Source organism: Ptiloglossa arizonensis, chromosome 3 (assembly GCF_051014685.1).
Source record: "Ptiloglossa arizonensis isolate GNS036 chromosome 3, iyPtiAriz1_principal, whole genome shotgun sequence".
In the NCBI taxonomy this organism is placed as follows: Eukaryota; Metazoa; Arthropoda; class Insecta; order Hymenoptera; family Colletidae; genus Ptiloglossa; species Ptiloglossa arizonensis.
Genome location: NC_135050.1, coordinates 9,293,308 through 9,321,032, shown reverse-complemented (window position 1 = coordinate 9,321,032; position 27,725 = coordinate 9,293,308). Strand labels below are relative to the sequence as shown.

Genomic DNA, 27,725 nt, shown 5'->3' with positions numbered 1-27,725 from the left:
AATAGGATATTATCGCTTGCACTAGTCATAATACCACGTTGATATGTGCGATTTGTCAATCGGGCAGATACACTATCGGTAACTATTGTTTCCCGCTAGACTTCTAAACAGATATGATCGATTCACCCAATATCAGTGAATAGACGTCATTGTAACGCTACGAGCGCCTGATGCTCTACTCGTGTGTTGTTTCAACTTGTGGATAGTGTGCTAACATCTCATCTCCCTATAATATGTACATACGATATAAAGGACTATCGTAACACGTGAGAGCTACTTCAGTGACAGTTGGAGACACAAAGACAATAAACGAAGTTCTTATGAACATGTGTCTTATTCGAGTTCGTCCCGAGTCATAGCCATTTTTGTATTTCTCCCTTTTAATGGAAATATAAGTCTGCGGACATCGAGTCATAGGGACATATAAAATATTTGTGCTAGCGAAATATTTCAACATTTAAATAGTCAAAAACTTCAGAGGTGTCAAGGAGTTATCACGCACTGTATATAAACGTTTTACTAAATAGAATCAATTAATCTATTTAAATTTGTGATTAAGAATTACCGTATGACAAAAACGACCATAACCGGGGAACAAAGTTACGCAAGACACACATTTGTACGAATATGTTTCATTATTCTCTGTTCCAAATTTGTTGCCGAAATGGTCCACATACATGTTACAATACACCCTGTATACGTATAAAACAGTATTCCGTAATTTCAAGATAATTACTTTTGTGTATTGTTAGGCTAGTTAGCGAGTGTATTAAAAAAAAAAACTGATTGTCAGGACTTGTAGCTTGCCGTTTATAAAATTTAATAAAACATCGATCACCTGATCGGAATCACTGGAAATCGACTTTCGGCTTCGATTTCGACAATTCTCAACGAACACTGACGGACTGGGAATATCCTTCGATTCTGATACTTCTTGAACAATCGAGAGCTTACGGTCCTCTTCGTAATCGTTATACACCTCCGTCGCGATTTCACGAATTCTGCCCTGATATTCTACACAGGGAGGGAGGTGTATAAGAGAGACCTAGCTAATCGAGGTCTCCTCGACAGATGGACTCGCCAGTGCTTGTGTCTCACCATTGGCGTGTTTCACCTCGTCTTGGCCTGAACGTGTTGCCGGTGGACTGCTGCGAGAACAAGAGGTCATGCTCTGCATCGTTTGGCTGCGACCATAAGAGAATCGCATACTATGAGCTGCACGATTACTACTTTGCAATGCGCCCGTCTGAAATAGTTCATAGAATTTCATGTAGTGATTGCGCGTAGAACTTTCACGGACGGCGGAGTGTAATCGGCAAAGAAACGTATCGATGGAAAAATACGTTGAAATATTTCCAATTCCAGGAGGAAGACGTATCGCGTGATGTCAAATTACGTAATTAAATGATCCAACATGTGAACAAAATATATTTTTCAATGTAACTTGGCAGCAAAAGGGTAAATTGTTCGATCAATTGGAATTAGTCGAGTAAATTGAATAGGTATCGTAATAAACAATTACCAAATGAATCTTAATAGATAGTAATAATTTACACTGATATATTTTCTAACTTGAATGTTACGATTAATTAGAAGTACATCGGTAGCTTAATTTTATGTAAGAAAGCAAATACGATATATGCAAACGTGTAAGAAAAACGTGATACGTTTAATATAAGGAAATGGACACGTTACTTGTTTCGACTGTTCGTTCTGATTGAAATGTATTGTCATTGGAAGAGTTGCGATTTTGCGAAGGGAAAAATTATGGTAATTTTTTAGCCCCGAGAATCTCCTATTGTGTTTTGTTCTCACGTTACGTATTTTTATTTCGAATTTTAGAAAACTCATACTTACGTTGGCATGTCCAGGCCGAACATTTTTGTATGGTTGAAAAAGTACCAGGTATACCTTTGGTGTGAAGAGGCAACCGAGAGCTACAGACGCAGAGATGTTGATGCACATGCACATGCTTGCTATTTGTACCTGTAAATTTACTTTTATTTGTTTTCTCTCTCAGTTTGAACAATGAAATTAAAAGTAAAGATTCTTATTCTACGTCGGTCTTATAAATATAATATCTGCTGGTTAAACATGGACGATAATAAATAATATTTCAGAAATGTTTTCCACGGGAGAGATAACACAATTTTCAGATTTTCTAGCTGGTTTCGTTACGTTTCTAAATGTGAAAATACTTCGTTCCGCTGAAAACAGGCCATTATGTGGTCTTCATTGTTTTTCTTTACTACAGATCTACTTAAATGTTATAATTTATGATATGATCTAGACTTTGGACTTCAAACTTACATTTCGAGACAAAAATTAAACAAGGAACTGTATTCTTTTCGTGTTTAGCCGAGATTTTTTTTGAAAATACGATCTATACTGATGCTTTTCTTTTTATTAATTATTTAAGGTCGCATCCATCATTAGCAGAGTTATTAACGATCAAACAGTAGGAGTTTACTGCTAGTCAAACAGATTCGTATGCTTCGTGTACTGTATAAGGTTTTGGATCGTTTCGTAGTTCTTTAGATTATCCTTTAATCTGAATTTGATATTATATCAAATATAATATCGTGTTATATTTTTCACAATGGACGATGAAGCGCTGCATTTTGTATTTCAGAATACGGAGAATGGTTTCTGGAGATAAATTACTGTAGTAATGGTCAGGAGTGCATAGGTTAGCTATTTCTTTGGCTATTTTTTCTGCTTATTTATTTTCGAGGATGCCAGTGTGTGAAGGGACTTGTATCATTGTGATTAAGGTTTTCCTTTAGATTTGACTTAAGCGTTGTGGCAGTCTTGAATAGTGTTGTCGTAAAAGATGTTAAAGTTTCTATTTGAGTAGCTGTTTCTAAATTCGATAACATGCTTCAGAGCATTTGGTTAGCAGTAGAGAGTAGGTGTGTCTTGATATAGTTTAACTTTTTTTTGATCACATGGTTAGCGATGAATGCATATCTTGAACCTTTTGTGGTTTCAGATTCGTCTATGTAAATACATATGTGTATGATCTGTGAGTGTTTCTTCGAGTTCTTGAAACAGAGTTTTTAGCATCATAGGATTGACTTTTATGTTAGAAGTTTAAGGAGTTTCTTCTGATTTGTAAAGGAGGTTTTGGAATTTCATTGAGAATGCCATTTATTGGGCTAGAGTAGGTGGCTTCCATTGTAACTCTTAATGCATTGCTGTGTATAGGGTCGAGTTTTTTTAGCGTACTAGGTTGGGCAGAATCATAGACAATTGATCTGTAGTCGAATTTAGATCTTATGATAGTTTTATACGTCAGTAGTAGGGCGTTTAGATCAGCACCCCAGTCGTTCGTAGCTATTATTTTTCATATATCGAGACATTGGGTGCTGTCAGATTTTCATTTGTCAATATGGGTATTTCACGTCGGTTGGGAGTCAAGAATTAATCATGGTAGTTTTATAGTGGTTGTTTCCTTTAGTGCACCATTGTTAAGAGTTAGTTTTACAGTTGGTATTGTTTATTTTTGTTAAATATAATCGTTTCTAAATTTGTATTAGAGAATATGAAACCAGAAGCATGCGACCAGCTCTGTAATTTGTTTAGTATTTATTGTAATAGCGTCGGTGCTAAGAGGGATTTTCCATTTACATTTCCTAATACCTTTATTCATCATTGTATAAGAACATAAATATATTGCACATATTTAATATATAAAAACACAAAAAACCTATTATGATATGCAGCATGCAATGTGCGAAATACCTCAAAATGTGCAGGACGTTTAGCATACATTAACAGAGCATTATTATTTTACAACGATTTATGCGAATCGTCGCATATAAATATGGACGTAAATTAAATCTTCCAGAAATTAAAATCGATGGTACATTGATTCTGCGCACTTATGTCGCACAATTGTGAAGTATCTAAGCTCGACAAGATTAAAATGCATGCTCAGAATGTGAAATCGTGAGATCTGGCGTTAACAAGATGTGAATGTGTAACTGTGTTTTAACACAGACACAAACTTATTATACACTTCCGAGAAGTGATCGCGACATAATTCTTAACATCAATTTACTCTTCCGCACACAGAAAAAATGTTTAATTCTCATTCGAAGAATAACAAACAATGTACAGGGTGTCTCAGCTGAAGAAGGTCACCTAAACATTCCCTTTGTTCTTAATAATACAAAAACCGTTTTTGCCACCGTTTAAATAATTTTGAAACAAAAATGTGTGAGAAAATTTTTCTTTATATTGTCATTTTTTTCGAGTTTTCTCGGAATTATCGATATTTATTATCCGAAGATCCGTAAATTTTTTCATATTTATTTACCGATACAATGAGGATCTTTTTTCAATCAGTTGTCGAGCAGATTTTGTTTTATACATGATACTCGATATATTCAGCATTTCGCTGAACATTCACACTGAATACTTGAGTATTTATAACGTAAGTAAGTTCGTCCACCGTTCTGACATGATCAGATTTTCAGGTCATTTGAAGGTACACTTAAATGTTTTTTTTTTTCATCCGTTAGATGACGAAATAGAAGAAAATACTTGCTCGACTGATAAGAAATATCGATGACCTTGAGAAAACTCGGAAGAAACGACGATACAAAGAACAAAAATGTAAAAACAATTTAAATTGCGTGGCAAACATTCTTTTGTCATTAAAAATGGAGGAAATGTTTAGACGGCTTGTTTTAGCAAAAATACTCTGCATACGTCACAGAGATTCGAAATTTAAAAATCTCTGCACGATAATGTTTAGAAAAGTAAATGTAAAAGATTGCAATACGTGATATTCACACTGGCGTTCAAAAGTTCTTTTTACAATTAATAGTTTCAATTTTATATTGAAAGCGCAGTAAGTAGCAACTTTATTATTGAGCTAAAGCCACTGCCTTGCGTGTGCCGTCCGATGAAAAACTTAAATGGTATTATATATACCGAGAGGGAGGAGGATAGAGCAACAGCGAACAAGTCTCGCATTACCTGTGCTCGAACATCGACTACAAAGCGACGCTGCACACATATTCGTGTATCAACTACCAGATACAACGCGTCAATGTTTATAGTTTTATAAGAGTATCTTCGAGGGTTTGCAGGGGATTTTCCCAGGGGAAAATTAAGTCCAAACCCGATCTGATTAGTTTTGTTTTTCATTATTTCATTTCTCGATTTTTTTTTTTTTTGAAAAGCTTTCAGTGACAATGATTAAAAATAATGTTAATAATGTCACGTTCAGGTTCATTCTCTACAAGAAAAGAACCTTACCAATTTATTAATAATACTTTCACAGGATAGAATATTAAGTATAATAGTTTTAATTTTCATTATAGAATGAAATTTGATTTCATCTGCGAACTTCGTAGCTCTCGTTTGATGCCATGGGCCACTTATACTGGATAAACATAAACAGTGGTGGGAATGATTCCGACACTTGAATTTGGTATAAAAATTGTCACTTGAACATTGAAATTACTGTATTAGATCTGACATGGGTAACAATTATATTGATTGTTCAAAGTTGTGTTAACGATCGTCCAGTTCCGTTATTAAATAGCAGGGAATAAGAAAAGAGTTTCGCAATTAGATTTTTGTGATCGTGGTACAAAAGTTCAGTATGACAGTTATCCAACGCAAAGAAAAGTGTACGATTGGGAGGAGTTCATATTACTTGGTAGAAGAAATCTAGCTGAAGGGCAATGTCTTGATAGCAAAGCATGCATTGGAAGCATGCCCCTTCACCCACGTAGAAAAAGTACAAAACTAAGTCAGCTATAAAAAAAAAAAAATAGGTCATGCTCACCTTGTTCTGGGATTCAGATGGACCTATACTTGACGATTATCAAGAGAAATGAGAAATAGTGATTCGTGTAAATTGTTGTGCACCAGAAAAATTGATGCCGGGTATACACACGGTGTAAAGAGGACAGTTATTGCAAACGGTTATTTTCTAGGCACAATAATGCCCGTTCACATACCAGCTAAGATAACAATCGAAGTCGTTAAATCTTTCCGATTTGAATTCCTAGGATATCATCCGTATATTCTGGATCTCTCACCCGGCGATTGAATTTTTGAAAGGTGAGCTGAGAATGATTCATTTTATCGACGAGTGTTTACTATGATCGAGCAAACGAGGGAAGCAATTCGGGAAATTTCCCATCAGTTTCTCTCACTGACAGCAACACGCTCAGATTTCATTCGAATGAAAGATTTATCTTACATACGACTACTCGGATTTTTGAACACGTAGCGATTTTGAATCGTGTCTCAGGTTCCCAAATCATTCGAAATCCCAGATCGAGTTGATCCGACCTGATCTCTATTCGACTTTTTTTTTGCGGTACGAGTGAAACCCAGGAACTATACTGGTTACGAAAACAATCAAAGGTATTTTCTCAGTGAGATTAAAATGTGATCGAATTAGACAAAATATAGTGCGTGGAACATATATAGCGGTTTAGTTCAGGTACTCTTTAACGAAGCGATAAGTGATACCTTTATCGAGTACAAGCAGTCAACTATAGTTTTCTTTATTGAGACGCTATCATCGACTAGACAGCTATACTTAATAGATCTGAGTTATAGTTCCTTTTATTTTTGTGACAAGGAACTTTGCGTTTTCATACTTTGAAAGAAAAAATGTTGTTTTATATGTTAACATTACTATATGATGATACCATTAGCCCACAATCTCTAGACTTTTTTTTTCGTGGAGGAAATTTTCGAAAGACTCCCTCGACTCTTTGGGAAGAGGTAGGGGGAGTGTGGGATTCTTAGTGGGGATCTACCCCACTAAAACACACCATGGTGGCCGTCCTCGCACGTTTTCGGAGGAACACCGGAAACTGAAAATATCAAAGCTTCCTGTGCCCCTCTCTCTATCTTCACACCTTACAGTTTCTACGAGATTGTTATATTTGTTCCACACACTATACATAGGTACACACATACATTAAAAAGAATTGTAACGATGCAGAAAAATAACATACATTTATCTCTCGTCAACTGATATGGAATCATTCGTGTTACTATCTTTATTTTACACAATACATTATGTTTTATATTATTCTTGTTATTGATCCCTGAAATGAATTTTCGTGGGTAGAATAATGTATATTAATTGGATACGAGAGCAATTATTTGTATTAAACGTACAACGTTTCGTTTACAGTAGTTAGCCTTTTTTATACGACCTCAAAAACAGTAATAAATTGAATATTCTGAGAACACAATTAAACTTGCAAAAATTGCATACACGGAGACAAAATACATAGGCGTTGTTAACTCTTATCAACGCCACGATACGTATTTTACTTTCATAGATGATTTGGTTATTCGATTAAATCTGTTCTTATTTACTCAGAGCAAGTGATCCATGGACTCTCACGGTTACACGGTTCGCGAGAGCGAACCTTATCGCATTTCTGATTGAATTTCATTCACTAATATAAACTAAAATTTATATTTTCCATTATATCGCTTTAGAAGAGATATTATCAATAAATTAGTGAAAATGAATTCAAATACAACCACTTTCGGATAATTTTTAAAATATTTGAAATTTAAAAATGATCAAAAGTGGCTTGAAAAACGTAAAATTAGAAATAGTACGAATAAGTTTGTTTTTAGATTTAATTTTATGGGGGAAACTTTGTCGATTCATTGTTAATATTTTTATGAAGACATACTGACATATATAGTCACGTATGAACTAAAAATTTCAAAGATCGCCTATTACCAATTTGACACGATAATGCTTATTCGTATCCAGTATAAAATTCTGGTTATCAATAATGGTTATTTATAACCAAAAATTATTTTCATTGATTATAATGATTATTTTTAACGAATTTACATTCTCGCTAACTATAATGATTATTCGTAACGAATTAACATTTTCGTTAACTATAGTTATTATTCGTATCCAAAAATTATTCCAGTAACTATTCCAGTAACCAGTAATTAATAAAAATTTCAATCACTTACAATTATTAATAGGTAACCGAAACCATTTTAAGTAAAAAATATAACGGTCACACTTCAATCTTTTCTCATTTTGGTTGTAACAGTAATGGTCTAGATTATTTTATAATCTTACAACTGGAGCCTCAGAAATAATTAGAAGTGACCTTCACCGATACAAATGAAATTTGGCAGAATAATACATCTATAATTATAATAAGCGGTAACTATAATTTTAACCGTAGACGACTAGTCAATTTTAAAAAAAGACATAAAAATTTGCAAAAATCATTTACTTGGATATGTCAGTGCAATAAAACGATTTGCATCAGTGGTTGCCATGGTGTAACTGTTAGCTGTATGATTACAAGTTTTTGTTCCGGTTTTAAATGGATCATGAGTAACAACTCAACAATTCTGTTAGAAAATAATGTTAATGTTCCAATACTTCTTGAATACACTTTACCTAATTTGTTTACATTTCGTCGCACATAGATAACACTTGGACGTAATAACGATTCAGTATATTGTTAACATTAAGAAAGTGACATCTGTATTAGAGAAAATAGTGCGATGTAAAAATATTCGTAAAATACTGCATACGATCGACGAAGCGGAAAGAAATGATTCTTTAGCAAGAGAAATACTCTAGACTATAGCGAAATATAATGGAAGATCACCATGTCCAGAAGAAATTTCAACTTGACACGGTTTTCAATGACTGAATCAAGAGTTTGATAATTACCTATTAATATTTTAATACTGATGTGTAGATAAAATCTACAATGATGATTAGAATGTACAATGGCGATTTTATATACTGTAAAATGTACAACTGTGATTATATATATCCACAGAGAAATTGATATCACTGACACTGTTAAATTCTTCCCTATCGTTAGTTGGTTTTTCTGTAAACCACACATATTTAATCATTGATTCGTATATAGGTGTTTACAATTCATTATATATATATTGACGATAAAAATACACGTCACACGACTGACGATATGGACTGCATTTTGATGGAATAAAGTACATCATTATATAATATATCAAAATGTCAATTTGATCTAACCATGCATCAAGAACTAAAAGAAAAGGTTCATTTGTTATATACAGTTTTATTATTTGATTTAAAATCGGATAGGTATTCCTTTTATTTCTTTGTCTGATTTTGAGGTTGCAATATGTACGTGCATCCCTCACATGAATTTACTGTGTATTTATTTCAGCTCGAATTATGTAGTTTCTTATTATTATTATTTCTTATGTAGCTTCTTGCCTACATAAGAAAATACTTTTTTCTCGAGTCAATATGAAAGAAACTGCCACTCTAGGTATTAATAATAATTTTCCTTTTTCTTCTAAAGTTTATATTTCGTTCAAACGTCCCTTGTTTTTTATAACTTCGGTCAATTTGTTTTTCATTGATTTGACCAAGAAAGAAATACAACATGCAGGAATTTGTTTCGTTCTCCTAAAAGGACTTTCTGGAAAGTTTCTTCCTTTCTTTCATTCTTTGATCCAGATAATTCCATAGATTTTTCATGAAATTAAGGTCTAGGAATTTTGAAAGATGTTGTAACTATTTTGTTATCTCGTAAAAAAGCTATTCTTCTGCCATACCATGTGTTTTGGATCATTGTCACTTTGAAAAGTATATTCCCCCGATAAATTCAATTTCCTAATACTAGTCTCTAAATTTCTTCGCAATATTTCAACGTAGTCCTTTTTCATCGTACTCTCTACAAATACAAGATTTTCATCTCCAGAAGCCATTATGCATCGCTAGACCCTGTGAATCTTCTATGTTTAACAGTACGAACCAAGTTCTGTTTCTTTAAAGCATTATTCTTGCTTCTCTATACCTTTAACAATTATTAGATGGTTTTTGGCAACTACAGCCACTTCTACCTATTTACTTCAGAAATCCATAGGTTCTTCTTCAGAACTGTTTCCAATAACTCTTCTCTGTTCATTGTTCTCAGAATTATACTTATACTGATTGTTTCTTCTTTCAGATTACTCAATTCTACAGTTATTTTTTCAGCAATAGAAAAATAAATTTTGCTCAACTACTCTGCAAATTTGCCCCTTGTCTTTCTTTCTAAGTTTCTTGCAAAGTTTATGTTAAAATATTTCTGCATTTTATGATTCATTTTGGATTCTTCAGAATTAAAAATGTAGGCACTTTAACGTATATGCACGTATATATGTGTACCAAGTACATAAAACGTGTGTTTGTGTATGTGCAAACGCACGCACGTACATATGTGGCATTGTACCAAGAACCTGAGAGAATTTCTAGAGACTAATGATAATCAATGATTAAACTTGCTGAAAAAAACATGGAAAAATTCCCGTGACAAGATTCGAAACCGCGACATGAATGCACTTGTAATCATACTAGCTAGTTGCAACGCCACGGCGACCTCTAATGTGAATAGTCTTGTTGCACGGATATACTCTTACAGGATTTTTCCAAATTTTTATACCTACTTAACACTCTGTCAAATTTCATTGGAATCGGTGAAGGTCACCCTTGAGCCTCGCATTGTTAATCCTATCGAAATTAATAAATTATTATCACTTATATTAGATCCCGGTTTGGTGTGTGTTTTCATAAAACGATCGGTGTCCTACAAGTATAAATACAAACCTTGTAATCATTGTTTGAGCCAAAGTAGATGGGCACGAATGCTAACCATACGATGCAGGTTGAATACATTGTAAAACCAATATATTTCGCCTCGTTGAAATTCTCCGGTATCTTACGTGTTTTAAATGCGTACAAAGTGCACATGAGTATTAGGACCATGTTGTACACAAGGGACATCATTAGAGAAAATGTGGAAACGCGACATGTGAGTACCGCTGATAATGGATAAGGATGAATTTCCGTGGTGTCCGGTGGTTCGATAATTAGCCACGCAATAGCACCAATTAATTGCACTGCAGTGATCCCTATAAGAACGGGAATTACATAATACAATATCAAGATCGAAGGTTTACACTAATAAACTTGTTGAAATTTTCCTTTGTCGGTCGTATATTTAAAGCTCAAACGCTATGATACTGTGCAGAGATGACTTGTTGGCTAGGCAGTTTAACTGGTTAACGCGTACAGAAACATTTTACTTCGGTTGAATCGGTCACGTCTACACTTAAGAGGAGTTCGCTTATCGTTAAAGGTCTGGGTCAGGTCTTCAACTTTCACGGTACGTGTAGCCACACTTTCGAAGGGATATCATTTCAAATAACAATGTATAAAAGAAGAAATCCAATTAGATAAAAAGAAATCTAACGAGTAGTCGTAATTGTATCGATCATTGATCGTGAGATTATTTTTTGATAAAAAGATGTTGGTTCTCCTATTTTATGGGATTTTGATATGCAAATAAAATAATATTAAGCACACGGTTTTGTGTGCGTCTCGCGTAATCGGTAATATCTCGTTGTACAATCGTCGCTGTACCCACCAATTGAAAGAAGCATCTCCAGACCAATGAAGCGTGAAAATGACCCAGCCACCATTTTGTAAGAAGCCACCGATAAGCATTTAATCCCTCAACGATGACGGCCGCATCCTACTATTCTCTCCACGTAGAGTTGCTTTGCATTACAGTGTGAACACAATATGTATTAAAAAATGATACACGATATATGTTATTGCCTCATACCCGCAGTTATATGTTAACCGCTTAAATAAATACTTTAATTCTATTTTTGAATGTTCTCTAGTCTCTCGAAACACTTTTCTCCTAGACCTCTTCCACATATTCTTCTTCCTCGCTCTACTCCTTTATTTGTATCATTTTTTCTTTTTTTCTTTTCGTTTACTACTTCTTCTTTTTCGTAACATTCCTTGTGTTCGCCACGTTCTTCAATTAAACTTCTCTTCTCCATTTCTTCGCGTTCGTTTAAAACACCGGCAATGTCTTCGTCTGTTATTTTTGTCGTTGCTAATGCTTGTTACAATTTCTTTAAAGTTAAATAAATTGATAAGTTCATTCACAACGACGGTTTTGAAGATTTTACAAAGACTAGGTCTCCGTTCAGTAATAATTGCGATGTTTGATAGTTCTCGAAAGAATGCTCGATGCCCCTGCTCAAAATTCGGGCACACTGAACATCCTTGACCGTGTCTGTTGTTTCGTCTCCAATTTTCACCTCTGTAAACAGTCCCAGCAACTGTACGATCCTTAAGAAACAAATGCTCCGTTCGCCAAAATCAATGGATAAGTTGTCTCATGACGAGAAAGAAATGGTAATGTTAAAATCGATCTGAAACATGGTTAATAAGCAGCTTTGCTTAGCTTCAACATCCGTTTGTTACACAAGGGATATTTGTCCAACCTGAACTACGACCATCCCAGAATGATAAGTTCTTAGACATTATCATAACCCAACTTTCAGACAAATACTATCCGACGCTATCGAAACGAAGACCAAATGAACAATCTCAATCTCAAAGATTGACTAATTCCAAATCAATCCGAATAGTCACCTTTTCCACAACCACTATTTCGGTTGCTAGCCTTGCCAGGAACATTTACCAACTGACAACGAATAAGTGACCAGCTATTTCAGCTTAGTACCAGCCTAACTCCGACTACTCATGATCTTGGTGACCATATGTCTTTGGTTCTCCCCTGATACAGAAGTCTAGGTTCCAGTTTTGCTCGTACTTGCACTGAACACAACTTTCACCCACTATTGCTTCTCAGAACCATGGACCCTAATCAAATACTAAAATTTCGTTTTCAGGTGCACTCATCTACTGAGATTTCACATCGACTCACCCTACTCGCTATGTATCATCGAAGATAACACATCTCCGCAAACTATCAAAGGCTACTACGTTGCGACTATTCGAGGACTCTTTGAAGTGCCGCAAATTTTGCACTTTGTACCGATCATTGGGTAGTATCGTCATTACATAGTAAGAACCTTCATGAGTGCAATAACACTTTGCCTTTGGCAACAGTTTCCTGCTCCCCCTCATCATCTTTGAACTAGCTGCCAACACAACAACACCTCTTATCGACTGTTTAGGAGGTTCACATCTTTGTGGGTCAAACTGTTGCAAATCTACCTAATTCAAAGTGATTTTTTAATTTGAATTAGTTACCTCGTACCTGCCAGGCTATGTAGTTTATAACCAAACAGAATCTGTATCGGTGTTTTACGAGCGGATAATGCAATTTATTGCACTTTGTACTTGTTTCATTCTCTTGTCTCACAAGGATCCCACACAGTATCGAGGATATGTTTTGTACCATGCTCTTCATAGAAGGTCTTGAACATGTGCGAAGTAAATATTGTTCCTCGATCGTTTACAATATGGGACTGTACCCCGAAAATTGTTATTCGTTTACCCAACTCTTTCAAAACAACTTTCGTCGAAAGTATCCCAAACAAGCTCGAATACACAAAATTTGGTGAATCCAACTGCTTAACCAAAAAATGATCTGTACACAGTATGTAGTTGTAAGTTTTAAATATAATTTCTATTGTTTTATTATACGAAATAGTTCGTAAATTTGTTGCGATTAATTTTGTTATATGAATTACTGTATAAATTACTTACATTAGGTTTACTTTACTGCACGAAATAACTGTATCAGTTACTTACGCAGAATGTTCATTTTAATCTAAAACGTAAATATCTTCAAAATTATTTGCTATTTAAACAATTGTTTCAAATAATAATTGATTAGGCTTTGTGTGGAAAAGTACCTCAGGTACCATTTGTAATACGAATCCATTTAAAATAAAATAAAGTTGAACATCTTCTAACAAAGTGCTAGTTAGCCTAGTTACTGAGCATAGTTCCTCGTTGCTAAAGTACTTGTATCGTCGAACTCATGACTAGGTAAATTGAAACATTAAGCAATTTAGTTTCATTTTATTGTTTAATCGGCGAAGGTTATACTTTAAAGTTTGACTAGTCAAATTTCATTTTAATCGAAGTATTTGATTTTTAATCGACGATCTTATTCTTCTGTAAACTGAGACCAATTATCCTTACGTTCAATGCACATATGTACATATTTAAATTACGTATCTATTGTTCTTACGCATATTCTATTATAAAATGACCTCTTTGATATTCACGACGAAACAGTCACACAATATTAAGTTTGCATCCGAGAGAAAGAAGCAAAAAACTTTGCGCAGACTATATAATCTTTACTGTTTCAAGTACATTTGATTCCCCTAAAATGAACGAAATTAACTTCTGATTAGAAATATTATGCAAAATAGGTACTACGATTTTAAATCCAAAATTGTACTTATTAATAAAAATGTACTTGCATCCCTTTCATCTTTCTGTGCTGTCTGTACAGTGATCTTAAGACGCAAACAGAGATGCGTCATTGTGTTCCTTAACTTTCAAACGATTCGAAATATGAAAAATCGAGGTACCATTACAAAAGATAAATGTAACTCTAATTTAGATCCAGTGAGTACGACCACGTGGCCAACAGAGAGCTTCAGATTTAATAGTTCGTATCGAACAAAGGTAGAGCTTAAGAAATCACTCGTGACTAATTTTAGTAGATTGTTATGCTTATTTCACTAATTGTACGTATGGGAACATACGTATGGGAACACATGTTAGGGAGATATACGGATGGGAGTGAAGGAGGAGATGCGAAGAAGTCGTTACGTGAAAAAATCATACGATCGTATGAGAAAGTATGATGAATTTATACATAGTAATTCTCGCTTTCAAGTGACACTTTACACACTGAATTTAAATAATGGAATCTTCCCCCTCCCCCCCTCCGCTTATTTAGTTCCGTCGTAATTTTTCTTACAAGTATATTATGCTATTGTAAAACTAATAAAAAAACCATTATCATTTTTAACCGCTTCGACCCACGCACGCTTGGCACATCGTCTCATACACACCTGAGTGTACCCTAAAATTTTGGACTAAACATCGTATTTCAGGGGCAAAAGATGATAGATTTATTCTTTCAGAGTGAACAGTGAATTTCAATTTTAGTATTGCAAATTATTCAAAACACATTGTACGCGATAAATTTACTTTCAAAAGTGTCAGTGCTTGCTAATTTCAAAGTTTTTATATAATATTTTCTAACTATGCCTCCATTCATTATCGGTTTGGATATCCACTTAATAATACTTAAATTGATGTCTTAACCAATGTGTAATTATCTTTTCAGAATACTGCTCAATTCTAATAAAATGCTATTTAGTCGTTAAATTAATTGATTTCGGTGAGCGAATATTGAAACGATTCCCCTATTAATCGTACTCAAACAAGAATAAGTTTTATATGAAACATTTGTTTGAATGTCAAATAGTTTTGGAAGTAATTGAACAGAATGATATAAACATTGTTATCTACGCCTAGGTATCTACGCATGCCTTTGAAAATTTGTAAACTCACCGATTGCGATCACAACTTGACTCTTCGGTGATGTATAGGAAGGTCTTTTTATAGTCTTTGTTCCTTGATTAAAAATTCGCGATATTCGGTTTGTTTTAGTTAGTATCGCGCTATAACAAATGCTCAAACACAGGCCCAAACCGATTCTCAAATATGTACAGTTCCATGTGGTTGGCTTGCTTAATATCACGAAACTCATACCGTAGCACGATAGAATCCCTACCAACAACACGTAACATAATTCACGTCCTGACGCCATAATCACTGGGGTACGATTAAAACTGAAATATAATTACGAATTAACGTATAGTAATAATTGTTGTTAAACTATTGGATTGTTCGGAAACTAATTTCATTTTTCAAAATGGAGAATGTATAATTTAATCAAATGTTTGTACACTCTAAAGGAATCGTGTTTCATATTCACCAAAAAGAACGAAATGACTTTCCGAACAACTGAATAATAAAACGAAATACTGCACTACGGTAAACCTTCGATAAATAGTCTGATTTTCCTTCGATAAAACGTGTCGAAAAACGTCATACAGTACATTACTAATAACATATACAGTTATTAGTAAAATATTTTAAAACGAGAACATGAAATATCTCTGATTATCAGTTACAATTTTTGTCGAAAAAATACTGAAACGATCTGTATTGTGGATCATTATTAAACTTACCGAATAAAAACCACAGTAGTGAACAAAGTACTGAGTATGCCGATAGATGCGAATATTAATGGCACTAGTGCCCATGGACTGGTCCAAGGAATTACTTCAGCCGTAAGTTTGACGCAATTTGTCATTGTTTCATCCGGTGCGTATCCTGGACCGCAACTGCGACAAGTGTCGTTAAAAACGTAAGCATCTTCTCGACATGCCACGCAACTCCAACAACAAGCTTCCTGAAAATTTTATCGCACCATAGTTACGAAGCATTATTTATTTACGTAATGGTAGAAATTTTCTTGCACCGTTTCATTTGGATTAAACTGCCTCATAAATTAATGTTTCTTTTAAAACAGTTCCTCGTATTGCAAACGATTGCTATCGTATAGAAAACTAAACGCTAAGTTCCCATTAGTCTCAAAAGATGAAGCAAAGCTTCTTCCATCTGACGATATCAATAGTTACAATATTGTGTGATGCTGGTACGTGTAAGTATTACATTATGTAATGATACTCTACAGTACATGATGTAATGAACTCTGTGGATATTTCTAAAGAAAAGACCATGCAGCAAAAGTGTCGACATGGTTTTCAATACCAATTTCAAAAAAATATCTATCAATAACGTGTGTAACGATCTAGCGACATTTTGTTGCCGATCAGACATTGCTCGTTTATCTGGCTTGAATATTTATTTAATAAAAGATACCAGAAATTCGTAAACTTTAATTTATAATTTATAGACTCGTAAACAAAGTAAGAAATTCGTAAATCGACGGAAAAATCTATATATACGACAATACTGGTATTATTAACGTGCCAGGAGTTAGCTGCTGTCCTACAAGCTAAAATATTACAGGGGTATCTTTCACTTGCATCACTCGTGACGTAACTGAGACGCTCGTATGCTAACGAGTTGTCACTACTGGTTAAGTTAGGAGTGTGGAGCAGTCCACCGCACGACGAGTCATCTCAGATATATTTTGCATCTCACTTTGTCGCGTTTTATTTCGTTTGCGTTGCTCGTCGAGCGATAGACTTCTACATTTGCCCGATTTAACGAATAGTAACAGTGCATTGCATCCAGGCGTCTCTATAACTGATCTAAGTTCCTCGTCTCATGCTCCCACCCCATGAGAGGCTTCGGTGTTGTCGATCTCGCCCTTTTACAGTCCCAAAATTTAGCGTGGAGGAGAAAGGGGATGGTTTCTCCCTTCAAATATGTAATAGACAAAAACCCTTTTGTTTTTGTGTTGTTGGGCGTTCCAACGTTGAAAAAAAGGACATGCCCATACCTACCGCACAAACAGGGGAGGAGCACCGTATGTCATGTTGTTGGCAGTTCCCGATGTCTCTCCCAAAATCGTGCAAAGATGGTCACCATGGAGATTTTAACGGGCAGGCTCCCCACCCGGTTTTTACATTACTTTTTACATTGTTTGTAATGACAGTATTTATAAAATAAAAGTATAAATGCTAGTGAAAAGTTTTTATAAAATAAGATTGTAAATGTTGGTGAAAAGTTTTTAGTATTATACTTTGTCGATTGTGTGTCTGCACGAGTAACTAGCGTTTGTAAGGGAGTGTAAGGAGTATCGAATAAATATTTATGAACATAATGAAAGAAAGTCCTCTAGTATGAATGCTCGAAAGTTTATATGAATTTTTTGGATGACAAGAGAGTGTGATTATATGTACTTTCTTTTATTACTTGCCTGAAAATTGCGAACATGACCTAATGGGCAATTATCACTGCATAAACTTCGAGGGATATGCATTTCACCAGCTCCGGCTGCCCATCTTGTTATATTAATATCAAGTGTCAATCTAGACAAAAAATTGCTAAACTGTAGGAAATACGATGGCAATTGCCAGGAATTTTTTCGTCACTCATTTCCGATTTTGTCAAAATTATTAGCTTAAGAAGCACCCTGAATTATATTTCTAATTTAATATCACAAACGTACTAATGCATAGTTCGTTCCCACTTCATCAATAACATGCATTGAATATTGTTATAAGACACTATGATTAAATGTATTACCAGATTCATCTTCAGACTAATTGTTCACAACTCCAACATCCTACAAATTGTTTTCGAAAATAGAAAACGTTTCCGGCATTTAAAAAAAAATACTTTTTAACAACGGATATGTAAGTGTAAATTATACAGGAAATCATTTATTAAAATAATGTTTTCAAATAATAAGAATATTTTCATTTTTTATTTTACAATTTCTTTCCAATTTTAAGGCTTCCGATTTTATACGATAAATTTTCTTCCATTGTTTTTATATTTTATAATAAATTATTGAAATCAAAATATAAAAATATCTGCATTATTTGCGAATATATAGAAATAATTCAGGTAATAGTTATACTGTTTTACGAAGTAAACATATTTCGAAAAAGTATATTTTTTCTCCAAGTAAATTTTTCGAAATTTTAAAATTACCATTTATAAAAAAGAAAAAATCATAAACTTTGTTTCCATATTTTTAAAAAGTATAAAAGAACGAATTCAATAAGGTACAAAAGTGTATAAAAACGATATGTTATAGTAGAGAAAAATGAGTTGTAAGAATAACATTTTTAAATTCAGTATGGCACATCTTCCTGTTCCAATCAATTTCAGATTTTGCACAGGTTATTTTTTCATCTAGTGGCATAATTATAGTAAGTATTTCGAGAAAAACTTTAACCAAAAAATTGTCATCATGTATAACTAAGGTCCACTCTAACTTACATAGGCGAAAATCAACGTGTAAATTACTTACTATTTTAAATACAAGACATGGTTCAATCTAGCATACACAACTTACATAATCATGATATATGAAATTTGACTTACTCTTCTTTCCATGTGCCGATAAGAATATAATCGAAACGACCCTCTTCATTTCGTTGGTATTGATATACATTATAAAATCCATAAGCATCACCGTCTGCTTTAAATTTAATTTCGGTACCCTGACGACCTGTGTCACAAATGTATAAAATTTATTGATTACTTAATATTCTATTCTAAAAATGTCCTGACCCACTCCAATTCATTTATATATTTTATACATGTAAAGATAGAGTTATTACAAATGAAACTAATATGTCTTTGAAGTTTTAATATTGTGACTTATAGACACGCAAAACACAATTAATTTCTATTTTTTTGTGAACAGATAAACATTAACATAAAGCATGAACATTTGAAGATAGCGTGTGTCAGTCTTCTAATTATACCAATTATGATGTTGATGCATTATAATTTTAGAATAAAACAAGATACAAAGAATTCATTAATACAATAAAAAAGTTAAAGATATGGTACAATTTAATGTGTTTATATGTTAAACTATTGTAGTACACTATATCTCGATACACTACATCGAGAGTCCCATTTAACACAACGAAATATTATATAAACAACAAATTTAAAAAAATGAAAGGTGGAACATACCTTTCGATTTTCTTTTATGTAAATACTGCACTTAACAACAGAAATAACAATTGGATTAGTAATATGGTACGCACTCACCGATGAAGGTGACATTTCGAATATGTTGAAGTAGTTGCTGACCGTCTGGTGCTGGACGAAGTTTCTCACACAAATAGTGAGTCGTTCCAAGATTATTTACGCATTCTTCTTCAATTAAATTGTGAATACCGTGTGCTATCGCATAAACCGCATCAACTAAAAATAATTGAACATGATTATTAATAATGAAACGTATATTAGATGAACTATGCAATCTTTTTTAATTCGCGTTACATTTTAGAAAGTAGGTAGCAACGAATACATAACGAATCGACGAGAAAATTGTTTGATGGAGTTTGTTGGAGATTGTGATCTATGTAACGAAAATTTTTCAATTGCAAAAATGAAATATACATTATAAACTTTATTTAAATTTTAAGTTAGTTAATCGAGGAATAATTCATTAAAACTCTGGAAGAGAAACACAACTTACCGACAAATGGTACCAAGCCTTCTTGTTCGTAATCAATTAATTCCTCGGTACCGGTACAACGTGTTGCTCCTGTTGACAAATTTGCACTGAAACTGCATTTATGGTGTTGAGACCAAAATTCACGGAACCAAACGTTTCGACAATTCACGATTTTCCTAGGTAGTTCTTTATGTAGAACGTTATTTTCAGTTTGATCATCGCATTCGTTGCCCACTCTTGGACGAAGATTTAAATAATAGTTGTCGAAATCTACAAATGTGAATTTACATTAAACTATTAAATGCAGTGACGTACTTATAATTTCGAGTCTTTAGGATGAAATGTAACTTTAAATCAGTAGCTAAGGGAGCAAAAGATTAAAGGAGTAAAACTATCTATTATAATGGGAAACTAGCCTGTACGAATTTAGGACAAAGAAGTAGAGAAGTAAAAGGAAATAAACATACGTTGGGTTTAAAAAAATCCAATCTAAAATCCGTTTATTTAAAAAGTAGTTCTACATATTTTTAAAATACAACATTATTAGCCAACATTAGAGACTAATTTAGAAGATATTCCTTCAATTATTCAAGCATTTTATCATGATTCATAAAATAATATGGATACTATTCGGTAAGACATGTTTTGTTGTCTAATCAGAACTTCGTTACACGCACTACTTGGCCATCGTGTAGGATGATTTTAGGTAGAAGGTAATCCTATATTTCTCACTTGTACACCTCTATAAAGAACTTTAATATCTAGAGAAAATCAGAAAGACCTATTAACTGAATTACTTGAAAACGATTTGTTGCGTGGAAAAATATTTTAAACAAAAGTTGTAGATTATAAAATGGAAACTGCTACATTAGTTTCTGTTCATTTTGCTTTTTTATTGAAATATGAAGGTCCCCTTAAATTTCTCAATCGCAATGTATACAATTAACTCTACTATTAAAAAAAAAAGTATGAAAAACTGAATAAAAAAACTATAAAAATGTGAATTCGAAAATTAATACTTAACGAAATATTATGCTTCACTAAATGATGATGAACTCGTGAATGTAAAATTTATATTTCTCACATTTAATGAATATCTCAATATTCATCGCTTTTCAATAGCGTAGTCAAATTTTATATACATTAGAATTAAAAAATTAAACGCGACCTTCATATCTCGATAAAAAAATAAAATAGAAAAATCTAATCGTAGTTACAACTTTATACACTTCATACCATACAACTTTTGTTTAAAATGTTTTCCCTCTTAACAAACTGTTTTCGAATGATCTGTATTCAATAATTTTATAATTCAATTTATCCAGAAACTCTTCGTTCAAATGAACATCGCACAGACCATTCTTTATTTTATACACATTCTCGTGTCTCGTTATGTATTTCAGACAGTTCAAACCCAGACATGATTAACTGTACAGATATGAGGTATGCTCTCAATGATCTTTGAATGGTTAAATTGGTATGTCACATTTATGGCCTCCAGGCTCAATATGACACGAGTGACTGGCTTTAAGGATCGTTCGCGGAATACGGAATGTCGGAAAACGACATTACATTCCGGTCCACCTAATATTATATTTATTAGGGGGACCGGAAAGTGATGTCGTTTCCCGAAATTAGGGGGACCGGAAAGTGATGTCGTTTCCCGACATTACATTCCGGTCCACCTAATATTATATTTATTAGGGGGACCGGAAAGTAATGTCGGGAAACGACATTACATTCCGGTCCACCTAATAGGATCATCCTCTCTAGGCTTTCTCTGCTGGATTTGTTCTCGGGCTCACTGCAATAACCGCTACGAGTGCCATGAGTGCCACGAGCGATGGAACGTTGAAGTCCTCAAGTGCTAAGCTCAGCAGTCCATGCTGCTGCAGTGGTAGTGGTAGCTGACACAGCCAACCACTAGCCAGCAGACTGTTGGAGTTGTTCTACCACTCCTGTCAAAGTGACTGAATAGAGGTTGGGTGACCTCATCTACCGGACAATGTAGGTGTTGTCCAAGCACGGTAACTTCGGGTAGTATGTGCACTGTATAGGCAACGAAGTGACGAAGCGCTGCTAGCAGGGTTTTGACGATCGAGACACGGTGAAAGCCACCATGGAGTTGGGTCAGTGAAATCTTGATAGATGTAAATGGAGCTGCTCCTTAAGAGTGCAAGATAAGGGCCGTGCTAATAGCAAACGGCGAAGAAATCACCCTATCATCCCCAAGCCACCCTTTCATGCGGTTCCAAGAAGAGTGGCGGGGTAGCATGATAGTGTGGCAGTGTGGCAGCGTGGCTCTGTCCTGCGGCCGTAATATGGGAAGGGAGGTACTAAACACGCCCCTCCCCACAAAGAAACGGGGCGTGGGCGGACACCGCGCCGCGCGGTGGGAGAAGGGGGCGGAGTCACTGAATATTATGTTGCTTGCAGTTCACCATAATCACCGTGGAGATTTTAATGTGTAAGGTACGCATACTACATCACTTTTAACCCCACTGGAAGGGATCGAAGAAATTTTTAAATAATTATACTTATTTTTTGAGGTACACCTAGTTTCTATGGACTCTTTACACGATGTCAATTTGTAAAGGATATGAAAGAAAGTTCTTCATAATCTTACGACTATGTTTATGGTTAAATTGTAGATATCTGGAAGATAGTCTAGCTGCTACTAAGACTAAAAGTAAAAGTACAGGCAAAATAAAAGAATTTGACTAAAGCGTAACAACGTTTTATATGATAGAAATAACTGATTGTTTAATTATAAATAATGTTGAATGTTTTCTGCTTACAGATTATATAATGGAGGAATCACATAGATTTTTTAAATATCTGACTTACTATTTAAGTACAATCTAATCGAGAATCTTATTGATATTAAATTCATTCGTGAGTAAAATACATATCCAATGAAGTAACATTTATAAAATATTTCTACATACCTTGAAGAGAAGTTCTATATGGTAAAATTGTGATCGCGCCTTCTGCAGCGAATTCCTGGTCTCTCACTGGATATACTTTGGCGCCCCATGAGTCACTACCTACCCACATAAAATGACCTGTACGATTGGTTCTGACAGCTGCTTGAAGGAGTTTTCTGAGAACAAAAAATTCGATCTTTAGTGATCTTAAATTTAGGTGAATTGTAGACTGCAGCAAAGTTTATTGTTCAACTATCTATTTTGGCAGATATGCATCTTGCTTCTAAGTATGGTTGTGCTATGTATGGAGATAATGTTTGATGTTAGTTTTTATTATTATTGCTGTGTCTCTATGAGCTTGATCTGATGGGTGTTTAGTGTTACGTATTGGTATAATTTGCTGAATGGTTACCCTGACAATTAAAATATATAATATTTTCTATGTTGCCTTTATCCGGGCAGTCGGTCGTAAAGTGATGTTTCGTAAATTTAACGCACATCGGTATTTTAAAACAGTGATGTTTTGTATGTCTGTATTCTTGGCATCTGATACATTGTGGAATTTTGCATTTAGCTTTCAATTGTTTGAAGGAGATGACTGTAGTAGTTTGCTAATTTGAAAGTTATCTGTATTGTATAGCTAAGTTCTGATTCCATAAAGAATAACGAAAGTGAATTTTTTGTGGTATGTTGTACTAGCTTGTTGATTGACGGTATAGTGCTAGCCAGAGCAGGCGGTGAACGCCACAGTCGGTGCTAGTTCTGAGGGACTTTAACTCCAAGTTGGTGGCTTCGGAGTCCCCCAGGACGAATCAAAGGGGCGAGGCCCTGGGTAATTGGGCGGCGTACTTTGAACCCCGGTTGATTAATCAGGTGTCCATGTGTCTGGGCACAGTTGCTTCGGGCGATACCTACGCCTGGGAATGCCCCGCCTGGGTGGGTGGGTCCTGGGCGGGGTGATTATGGGAGGGGAGGGACCTCTCGCGACACCGGAGATGATGGGATGGGGGGAAGAGGGTCGAACGAATTGTCTCTTCCCAACAAATACACAAGACAACAAATTTTTTAATTACAATTGAATATTTAATTTTTGTTTTCATGTATTTAAATAGTATTACACTTACTAGTTTTCATTGTACCGTTACAACCAAGTGTAGTTTAATAAAAAAATATTGTAAGAAAGATAATTTATTAGAAACTGCAATGGGTAGTTTGAATTTCAACGTAGAAGATTCAAATTCTGAAGACAGCCAGAATAATAGAGGCTCGTTAAAAGATGTGTAGGATAAAACAAGTTAACATTATAAATGTATAGATAAGTGCGATTCAGATAAGATAAGGTAATGATAATAAAGATAATGTGCACGAGTAGAGATGTCACCGATACGTGTCGAGCAATTAAGGTGCAAGACATCTTAAAGGTGTGTTTCGCTTGGGCGGTGATTCGTCGTGTTTTGGTAGGGAAAATTAGGGAGAGGAACCTCCTGTAAACAAGTTATGTTGCCAAAGGGGGTCGAGTGAAGGGAGCATGAACGTGTAGGCAGGAGTCGCTCTTCTAGTCACCCACCTCACGCTCCACCCCCTTCTCTGGTCGATGGGAAGAGGTAACTCCTCCCCCTTCCCTGGTCAACAGGAAGAGGTGACTCCTCCCCCTTCCCACATAGGTTCTGAAATTCAGGGAGGAACAAAGTCTGGTCCCACTTTGAGGTATAATATATGTGTGTACCTCCAGAGGAGAAGGAGAAAGACGCTTACTCTTCTGTTCCTCCCTCACCAGGGCATAGTAAGACCGTGAGACGCGATCCCCAAAAGTGAGCACCAAACTCATGATCGCCCACCATGTGATTCTACCCTGTTGTCAGGCGTTTCAACACTGTAACAAGGGGAGGCAGAGGAATTGAATGTAACTTCCTTCTCAACATTATGTCACGTCACAACATTATGAACGTTATGTCACTGGCAGTTCTTGACGTAACTCTGTGGTCGTACAAGAATAGTCACCGTGAAGGTTTTAATGGGTAGATTCCGCATCCGAAATTCCGGGGTGGAAAATCCTATACCTCTCCTCCAATCTCTTTCCAAGAGATTGGGAAAGACTCAGGCAGACTTCTTTCATGAAAAGAAAATTTATTTTTGCACAATATATAGCTATTGTATTCCTTATACTTTCGGTAATGTTGAATCAACTTTTTGACACTTTTGGTCAAATGTACGGATTATATTGGATGTAGTTCAACGGCTTGATTAATGGTTAATTCAGAAAGGTAAGCAAGACAGAGGTTGTATTAAAGTCTTATGAAGCTTTTTTGTTTCAGTTGTAATAGTTCGTAAGTTGATGTATTCATTTTGCAATTCGCACAGGCAGTCTTAGCTCTACTCGCGATATGAGCTGCCACTATTACTACTCAACAGAACCGCAAATCTGTCTGGTGAACTGTTCAAATTTCAAACATTTAAACCATGATGAAGCTTTCGTTCAGCCACACAAGCCGGCACTGCCAAGCATGATATCTTGCAATCTATGATACTAATATACCAGTGCTTCGGGTACATGGGGATGCTATACATCAACAGCCACCCTGATAATCTAGATACGATTCCTCTGCAGAACTGGCAAGAGAAAGACGTAACAGAGCATTTTACCTTATGTTATCCTCATCAACGAATAAGACGACACCTCTAGCATTGTGTTTCGAGCTGAGCCGGTCAATAATTTTATCGAAGTCTTCGCTTTTCGCATTCCTTAAGATTTTCTCGCTAACTGCCACGCAAATGTTGTACTCCATCGACAGAGAGATGAAACTGGCAATACCCTGAAGAGTATACAAGTGGTGAATACAAAATGATTTATTTATATAATATACATTGGAAAAAGCGCTTATTTAAAAACAACAAAATCTCCCTACTGTCCGGTGAAAATCAAAATAAATTAATAATTTTCGAACGATTGAAGACATTTCAATGAGATTTTAACAAGAATGAAAAAATCGGCACAGTATTCATCTCTGAAACATTTATACAGAAGCAGGACGTACTGATAAATAAGAGGCAAAAAATTGCATAAAATACTTTACGCTTTATGCTTCAAAAATGTTAAAAAATAGTATGTAGAACTCAATGTATTATTGAGTTCATTTTTCATTAAAACTGTTTACTTTGGAAAAAGAAATAAATCTAATAGAGGAATAACATTTTTTGTTTAGGTCTAAAGTGTATAAGCATAATTTTACCTTCTCTCCGTAATCGCCTTCAACTGCCACCGTTGAAACGTACTTCCAGCCGAGTTGATGAATAATTTCCACCATGGCTTGGGCTTGAAAATTATCTGGCGGTACCACTCTACTAAAATATTCGAAGCGACTTTTATCCGACAGTTCTGTGCTCGTTGATGCATAGCTTATTTGCGGTATCTGCGATCAGAGTAATTATCACTTTCTGTAATTATAACTTGAAAGTATCTTATTTGAAGTAGTCTATGATTTTAAATAAATGCATCTTAGTTTTAAATAACGCAATTGTAGTTAATTTTATTCATTTCTGAAAAAAAAATCACTGTTAACGCTTTCGATCTATTAATTTCAGGTCATCTTCGGACAAGTAACGATATCTATGAAAGAATAAAAGTTCATAATATAATGAACAATATTGCTTGAAATAAGTATAAGAGAAATTAAAAATTTTGTTCTGTTAAGTAACCTATATTAACTTTGTACTGCAATGAGTACAAAAACATTTTTTTCTTCCGGAAGAAATGTAAACTGGATGTACTATACCAATTTTTTATCGGAGTACTAAATTTTTTTATTATTTTAATAATTAAACAAGCTGTGTGATCATTTATATTTATTTAAATAAATATTTGACTTTGGTAATTATACGGAAGTTTGGCCTTAACCGATTTCTAAGTATCATTATTAATATTATCAATATCAGAAATTAATATCATAATCAATGTTACGTCAAATATTTGCATAAGTTGTTGAGCTACTATATTTGATATTGTCATATGTAGAACACTGTATAAATATGCCTATGTTTCTATGTTTTCAAGTGTAAAATGCCCTTTTTGATGTAAAGAAAGACAAAATTATTTAAAAAGGGATAAAAAGTGTTATTATCATAAATAATATATCAAGGTTCTCGTTTGATTTTTTACTTAAAAACTGTACCAGCATGTCTTGTTTAATTCAAATGAAAATTATTAAATGGGTCTTTACTACCGACCTTGAACAATCTCAGGATATTGGCAACCATAATGGATACTACGCTGAAGGAAGCTCCTATAACACCAGTCACGGGTTTGTGAGGCATGTACATTGGTGGCTTATTGTTTTCACATTTATATTCCGTTATATCCTGAAAATGAATAACATCTTTAGATGTATGTAACTCTGTGTATTCCACTCGTTTCATACATTCGATTAAGTAGTAATCTACTTATTCAAAGTAGATGCTCAAAATACCGCTAATTGATAGTATATAATGGTACAGTGTATTACAGTGTATTAAATATCTGGACTGAACACATGAATTAGACAAATGTATGAGTGATGAAAAATTTACGTAACATTATAATCGTAATAGACAGAAACGATTGTTGTTTATAGGTTGAATTCTAGTTATAGTTGCAATCAATTATATCAACAGCATCAGTTTCAGTAGCGATTCCATAAAGATTAAAGACGAATTCATATTATTTGTCGTGTAAATATCCATGGATCGTCCATCGAAGCACTTTTCAATTGGTTTTACGTAGAGGTATTCATATTATCCATCTATTTGGTAGTTGCTT

The 27,725-nt window shown here is 34.5% G+C and overlaps 1 protein-coding gene across 1 annotated transcript in view; it reads right to left on the bottom strand.

The window, feature by feature from the left end:
* LOC143144305 (metabotropic glutamate receptor 8) overlaps window positions 1-27,725 on the bottom strand; it is a 41,698-nt gene that overhangs the window by 2,412 nt on the left and 11,561 nt on the right. Inside the window, exons 4-17 of the mRNA XM_076306590.1 lie at window positions 27,158-27,289; window positions 26,164-26,343; window positions 25,577-25,746; window positions 22,955-23,109; window positions 20,028-20,276; window positions 19,595-19,750; window positions 18,914-19,040; window positions 17,778-17,889; window positions 16,075-16,298; window positions 15,392-15,672; window positions 10,628-10,932; window positions 1,858-1,986; window positions 1,099-1,246; window positions 839-1,014 (exon numbers count right to left, since the gene is read on the bottom strand). Coding sequence (XP_076162705.1) covers window positions 839-1,014; window positions 1,099-1,246; window positions 1,858-1,986; window positions 10,628-10,932; window positions 15,392-15,672; window positions 16,075-16,298; window positions 17,778-17,889; window positions 18,914-19,040; window positions 19,595-19,750; window positions 20,028-20,276; window positions 22,955-23,109; window positions 25,577-25,746; window positions 26,164-26,343; window positions 27,158-27,289 — 2,544 coding nt within the window. The remainder of the gene's footprint in view (window positions 1-838; window positions 1,015-1,098; window positions 1,247-1,857; window positions 1,987-10,627; window positions 10,933-15,391; window positions 15,673-16,074; window positions 16,299-17,777; window positions 17,890-18,913; window positions 19,041-19,594; window positions 19,751-20,027; window positions 20,277-22,954; window positions 23,110-25,576; window positions 25,747-26,163; window positions 26,344-27,157; window positions 27,290-27,725) is intronic.